The sequence below is a fragment of the Saccostrea cucullata genome, unplaced genomic scaffold (genome assembly GCF_032062105.1).
Source record: "Saccostrea cucullata isolate Sc308-1 unplaced genomic scaffold, CSIRO_AGI_Scuc_v1 ctg19508, whole genome shotgun sequence".
Lineage (NCBI taxonomy): Eukaryota > Metazoa > Mollusca > Bivalvia > Ostreida > Ostreidae > Saccostrea > Saccostrea cuccullata.
The window spans coordinates 1-7,614 of NW_026939262.1; the positions used below are offsets into that span (position 1 = coordinate 1).

Sequence of the window (7,614 nt, forward strand, 5' to 3'; positions counted from 1 at the left end):
TATAAATTACTTTTACAGAACCAATATAAAGTTATTGATGCTCCTTACATTGCTTGTTTGAGGACACTCTGTGGTGTGTTATATAAAGTTATTGATGCTCCTTACATTGCTTGTTTAAGGACACTCTGTGGTGTGTTACTCTCCACTAGTGAATCCACCTCCCCTCCCAGTACTGTAACATTGTCTGCTGTCAACATCAGTATGCCCCGCCGACAACGCACCCTACCCTTCACAAGGATCTGAAAGGGACATAAAATGTTAAGGTGTAATATTGGTATTGCAATATTGTAAGGGAAACAAAGATTTAACTAGAACTGTCCAAACGGGACAAAATACCCCCCGCTGGGTTTTTCAGAAGTAAGTTTTTCCATAAGAAAGATATGGACCAGACACGAATTATGAATTTTTTCTTCCAGTGACCTTGAACTCCCCAAATGACCTTGGGTCAAGGTCATGACACACCTTTGGGTCATGGGCAATCTTTGTGTGAAATGAGAACCTACCAAGTTTATCCATAAGAAAGATATGGACCGGACACGAACTATAAACTTTTTCTTCCAGTGACCTTGAAGTTCCCCAAATGACCTTGGGTCAAGGTCATGACACACCCTTGGGTCATGGGCAATCTGTGAAATAGAGAACCTACCAAGTTTATCCATAAGAAAGATATGGACCGGACACGAATTATGAACTTTTTCTTCCAGTGACCTTGAAGTTCCACGAATGACCTTGGGTCAAGGTCATGACACACCCTTGGATCATGGGCAATCTTTGTATGAAATGAGAACCTACCAAGTTTATCCATAAGAAAGATATGGACCGGACACGAATTATGAACTTTTTCTTCCAGTGACCTTGAAGTTTCCCAAATGACCTTGGCTCAAGGTCATGACACACCCTTAGGTCATGGGCAATCTTTGTGTGGAGCAATAGATTCTAATGTCCCTCTGTAAGAAAGATACGGAGCGGACACATTTGCACAGACAGACGGACAAGGTGATTCCTATATACCCCCCCAAACTTCGTTTGCGGGGGGGTATAATCAGCCTAGAAATATCAATTTCCCCAAGGGCTTGCTCGAGGGGGAATATAATTTTCTTAGCTGAACAAATCTTCATGTTTCCTAAACATTCATCCAATAAACTGTTTATCCTATTAGACAAGCAAGAGTCTTCAAAACTAAAAAACACAAACCTTCAAATGTCGCTTTCTTAAATTCACTTTCAGTTTTTAAATTAATTCACTGAAAGGCATTACTGAAGTACCTTGGAAGCTTTACTTTGATTTCTTTTGTTTTTAGGTGATTTTTTTTTTTCTAAATGTTTTTTTATATAATCAAGAGAGATATCTTTTACAACAAAGTCAAATACAGAAATAAAGTGTCAGAAATATTCAGCTTTAGCAATCTCAGAACCTTTGCTAATAATGCCAACATTGAATCCTCATTAAAAGTTCTGCTTCTATAGTATATAAATTTAAAACCCTTTCAACAGAATTTAATAATTGACTCCCTGGCTGAGAGGTCCTCATTTACAAGCACACACAAACAAACAAAACAATTAAATCCACTACCTTACAGCCTGGCTTTATTTGGTTGTTCAGACTAGGAATCTGTTTGTACTCCATCCCCTGTACATTGAAATTCCCATCTGTCAAGTTCAACAACATCATCCGAGTTGGCTTAGGTTCCCACTAAAAAAAATGTCATTTTATTTATTAAACTTTAAGTATATTTCACATATACAAGAACTAGAATGTTAACATCATATCTCAGTATGCAGGTATTATTTTGATTAATATTACTGTATGTGTACAAAAAAAGCGGGCTTCATATTTTAGTGTGATTGGCGCCAACAGCGCAATAATTCATGATTACCGTTCATAAATGAATACGATATGATGTTTTTTTTTTATCATTTACATGTATTTTCTTCGATCTGCCATTTTATTAGGCCTTGAACACCAAGCCTGATATATTCATCTTTTTCATTAGGCAATAGGCCTATATAAATGTATGTAAGGCCTAAATATAATTACATATTTAATGTGATTTTTTTCAAATTCACATTTGAGCATCAATTTTAATTTAAAATAACTGGCACTTGTCACTTGGACCATTAAGTTCAACTGTGTCGACTCGAATACGCTCTATAGATGAACCCCAATAATGTACATTGCATGTGTGGTATTAGTTACACAATACATGTATTACTCTGATATAATTACACATTATTGATCCTCCTGGACTAGAAAATCTGAAGTTCATTGTTTTTAATTACAAGTAAATGTTAATAAAATGTTCAACACCCAAACTACAACCACTCAATAAATACCTTAAGGCTATTTTCAGCCAGATGGACACATTAATGGAACAGCAATAATCTAATACAATGTTTCAAAATTATTTAGAGTAAGATGTTAAAATTTTACTTAAACTCATAGACAATATACATGTGAGTATTTTTTAGCACTATATATGTAGTGCTAATTCATGAATACACCAACCACTCCATACCTGGTGATTGCGCTAAATTTTGAATATGCTAATTTTTGTATACATACAGTATATTATCAATCAATGAAATGAGAAATAAATGATTAATAGTTAAAATTCATGTACAGATTCAGAAATGTGTGCATGAAATTCTAAATCATTCAAAACTAACAACAGAATATATGTTAATTCAAAATGTAAGCACAAAACAAAGTCAATTTTTTTAACAAATAAAAATTAAAAAGCCAGGTCTTTAGAGAAGCTAAGTATACAAGTAACAAAGCCAGCAGTCAGTGAAGTTACATACTGGAGGAGTGGGTTCCGCTGTGACCTCCATGTTCCCTGTGCTGGTTCCCTGAACCCTCTGTAACTGTCCATAGTAAGGTTTCCCAACATCCACCATGGAATCTACCTTAACATCAAACAATCACAAGGTATTCATTTCAGAAATCCTTATCAATTTCATTATATATCACAGCAAATTGTGTTAATTGCAAAAAAAAATTGTCCATCCCTGGCATTTTGCTATTAGTATATTTTACTATACTGTTAAATCCTTCCACAATTAATACTTAATTACTTGTAGGGCAAACATCCCATTAATCTGGACTTCTTTGGAGGATGTTACTTGCTCTGGTAGGCAGCTGGATCCAATCTCATGCAGGTCTGCAAGAAGCCATTGCTCAAAAATCAGTCCATTTAACTGTGTCTGAGAGAGCTGGACTCCCTAAATAAGAAACAGGACAAATTTTTAGGAGGCCTTCCAACACCTGCTAAAATTCCTATGGCAAGCTCTTTTATCAGCCAACACATTTTTTACATTCTTATGAAACAGATTCTTATGAAACAGAGTTCTATATAACTGATGAGAAGAAGACACCTGCTTTGGCTTATTTTACATACTGTGAAATCACAAATTTTTGTAGGGGTTTAATTTTCGTTGTTTTCGAGGTATGAAGATACCCATGAATTCATGTTCACCACGAAATGTCAATTGATATTTACTTTACTAAACAACAATTCTTCTTCAACGAAATCAAATCCCCTCAAACCAAAAAATTTACCTCAAACCATGAAAATATGACCCCATGAACCAGTGAACTTAAAATAACATGCCACTGAGTCTGACAAATCTGTTTCCATGCTTGTGGATGTTTTACCAATTGAATATAGACATTCAAATAAGTTACATGAAAAACAGGATGATTTCTGCTATAGTGTTTAAAGTCTCCGAAATGATTCAGTACAAGAGCAAGTTCTGACTAGAGTCAAATTTCAAAGTACACCATGTCCTACAATACATGTACAGTGTATATGTTCAAGTTATGGGGTTTTCAACTCATTAAAATCAATCTGCAGTTGGGTTGTATCATGACTGAAAATTTTTCAATTAATTTTAAGCCCTTTTTTAAAAAAAATGCCAAATAATATGATTACAGATTATTCCCAATCCATGCTCCTTGTCATCATTGGGAAATAACAAAAAAATTCATTCACAATTCAGTGTGTAAATAATGGCCTAACAATAAGTACAGAAAACGTCAGTCAGCAATTGACATACAGGTAATGATCAATTGTATTTGCAACCATAAATCAGCATTAATGGCTGCAAATACCTTATTAAAAGATTAGTTTTTGAAATTCCCACTCTAATTATGTTTGTGTTAACGTCATTTTGTGTGTTTTGTTCTAAGAAATATGTCATAGATTGTTTTTTTTAAATAACATTTTATTGTGACATTACAATTCAAAGCTTTTACTTTTCTTAATGCTCATTTTACTACCTCAAAAATTGCCCATTTAAAAATATGCTTTACAAAACAGTTGCATGAAAATGGCAATGAATGCCAATGAGCCCCCAACTAATTGTACCAAGAGATAGTTTGTGACCTGATTTTCCTCAGTAATCCACTCTACACAAGCCTCCAGCCAGTCCCCCGGGACATTGATGTGTCTGGACCTCAGCCAAGCATTAGCAGCAGGTACAGACGATGGAATCATCTCAGGGTCTCAACAGTCTACTTTGAAAGAAACAAGCAAACATTTACATGAAAACATATTTTTATATCAGTTATTAGGGCTGGGACGATACAACTTTTTCTATATCGATACGTATCATGATATTTGAGCCATGATAAGATATGTATCACGATATGTTAAATTGCTTACAAAATCTTTTTTTGCATTGAAATAAACAAATTATTTCTTTGCAAATAAAAATAATTTATTCAGAATAGTTGTTTATATGTTGTAAAATAAAAATATTTTACTCAAATGGTGTTAATTATTATTTATTTCATATCTATATTGATATTTAACTTATTTATTTTATATATTAAACCCCAAGTTTTAAATAAACAACGAAAAATAGAAGTCAGATTTTCATGGGCGATATTTCGATATTTCTTCATATGTATCGATATGCGAATCATCCTCACAGATATCACGATGTATCGATATCTCGATATATCATCCCAGCCCTACCAGTTATACTTGAATCAATTCTGACAAGCAGGTTGTACCCTTTGTAATAATGCTTTCATGGAGCTAACACACATTCCTCCATTTGTTTGCACACAGCCTTGCAGTTATGAGACTCTTTCAAAAAAATATTCAGGTTCAATACAATCAGTACATTGATCGCGGAAACTGGCAAGATTGGAAATATGCAGTTTACATCATTTCTATCTGTTACAATCAAAACATTCAATGATAGACAATGAAATGGGCGGTACAATTCGATGCGGACGGCCGAGAAAACATTGGATTGAAATTCTAGTTTGAAATTCATTTTCAATCTACCAGAGCTGTTTTCAAATGTAAAGTGTGAATGTATGATCCAAAAGGCAAATAATTTAAATTCCCAAATACATGTTGGTTGAATTTATATTGATATGAGTTTATAGTCTATAACATAATCTTTAAGGACAGTGGTTAAAGTCATATAAGACATTTTTTCAGGAGACAGCCATTTGATTCTAAAAGGGGGAGGGTGGCCAGGAGATTGTCGAGTCAGATTATGCTTTGTACCAATTGATTTTTAGGATGACAAGAGCTTTTTTAGTTTTGTCGTCAATGAAAAATGTTTGACAACTTTCTTATTTATTTCCAAGATCATTAAGCCCCCCCCCCCCCCAAAAAAAAAAAAAAAACGCACACATACATAAATTATACCCAACAGAAATCAAATATTTGTCCCTTCATTTATTTCCTTAAAGCGCTGAACAGAAAATTCTGATTTAAATATTATTTTCAAACTATACTCAAATTGAAATTATTTGTCTTCTGGGTCAATCAGTCAATCAGTAATAAAGTGTCTTCTAGCGTAGCTGAGGTGGATTGAAAATGAATTTCAAACTAGAATTTCAATCCAATGTTTTCTCAGCTGTCCGCATCGAATTGTACTGCCCATTTCATTGTCTATCATTGAATGTTTTGATTGTAACAGATAGAAATGGTGCTAGCTGCATATTTCCAGTCTTGGCCAGTTAATGTTCTGCAGTCTTAGCTACGTAGATAGAATTACTGTAGCTTTCTTTCCCTACCTCAGGTAGCTTTATTTAGCTATTTCAATCCAAATTTTCACAAATTTAATTTTCAAGTAATAAAGACAAATAGTCACAAGTAAATGGCTACTAATTTTATACTAGGTATGTTTAAAAAAGCAATTCATTATCATGTTTACCAGAACTGGTCTTCTTTGTTATTGCATTCAAGAAGTAACCATACTTGACAACCTCCAGCATGTAAAAATCTGGTCATGACCAGATTTGGAAAGTAAAAAATCTGGTCATAACGCGTAACGACATTCACGACATATTTACCATGATTAAATTTTATACATATATATACAAAGTATTTGTGTATTGAGAATTCTTTTATTGAAAAAGGATTTAATTTACTATGACAAAAAATTCATACATAATTTGCTTTAATTTACATGTTAATAAAGTGCCCCGCCACAGCATGATACGCCCGTCAAATATATTGTTCAATAATCATAAATTGGTAAAGGTGCAAAAAAATCAGATAATCTTGATTAACAGATTGACACAGATTTCAATGATCTAATTTCAATTTCTTATCATGTTTAAAATATTGTACATATATACATCTCTAAGAGACTTACAGTGTAGGGATTAATTATAACAAATAATACATCATATAATTCTAAACTGGCTGTGTTAGAACTTAACAAATATCCATCTGCAGCTTTAAATTGTTAATTGCATAATTTTCTGGAATAATGGAAATGCTACAGTCTAACAAAAAAATCAAAAATACATTATTCTTTAGACTATAAAATTCTAAGTGAGACATGACTGCAATTTGTTGCAAATATATAAAAATTTAAATGTAATTTTTTTTCAATGAACACATGTATAATTAGTTTTAATTATATTATACTATACTAATTTAGTTTTAATCATACACTAAAACATCAATTTGTTTTAATAACATTACACTAATTGAAAGATCTTTATCTGGGCTATTGCCATCAAGAACTCTTAATTAACACAAGCAACTATGAGGCCATTTCTTTTTGCCCAACTCCCAAGAGATAACAGCTGAATTAACAGAGATGCTCTTAGACAACCAGTTAACTCCTGACAATAAACTTATTAATTTCTTTCTAATTTGACATGCAATTTCTGCTATCAAAATTTTTCTTAACCAGTGCTTGATAATTATGCCCATGGGACAAACTGAATTCCTCTCAAAACATTAACATTTGCTACAGTTTGCTTTTTACAGTTTTTGTAAAAGTATATTATAATGATGAAAAAAATAAGTTTTTACTTAATTTAACATTTTTTAATAAGGCTTAGTTTTAATTATATTATGCAATATTAATTTAGTTTTTATTATACACTGTATTTTAAAGCATCAATTTGTTTCAATTACATTACACCAATTGAAAGATCTTTTTCTGAACTAGCCATCAAGAACTCTTAATTAACACAAGCAACTATGAGGCCATTTCTTTTTGCCCAACTCCCAAGAGATTAAAGATAAAGATAAAAGCTGCATTATAAGAGATCTGAACTACCAGTTCGCTCCTGACAATAAACTCATTAATTCTCTCTAATTTGAAATGCGAATTTCTGCTATCAAAATTC

General features: G+C 32.7%; 1 protein-coding gene across 1 annotated transcript; it reads right to left on the reverse strand.

The window, feature by feature from the left end:
• Positions 1-105: 105 nt before the first annotated feature.
• On the reverse strand, positions 106-5,064 carry LOC134252659 (recQ-mediated genome instability protein 1-like; the record flags this gene model as incomplete). Its single annotated transcript, XM_062735142.1, has 6 exons — positions 5,017-5,064; positions 4,385-4,512; positions 3,075-3,221; positions 2,802-2,906; positions 1,573-1,692; positions 106-239 (listed from the first exon to the last, which is right to left on the reverse strand). Coding segments are annotated over exons 2-6 (617 nt in total), but the record flags the coding sequence as incomplete, so codon positions are not given.
• Positions 5,065-7,614: the final 2,550 nt, after the last annotated feature.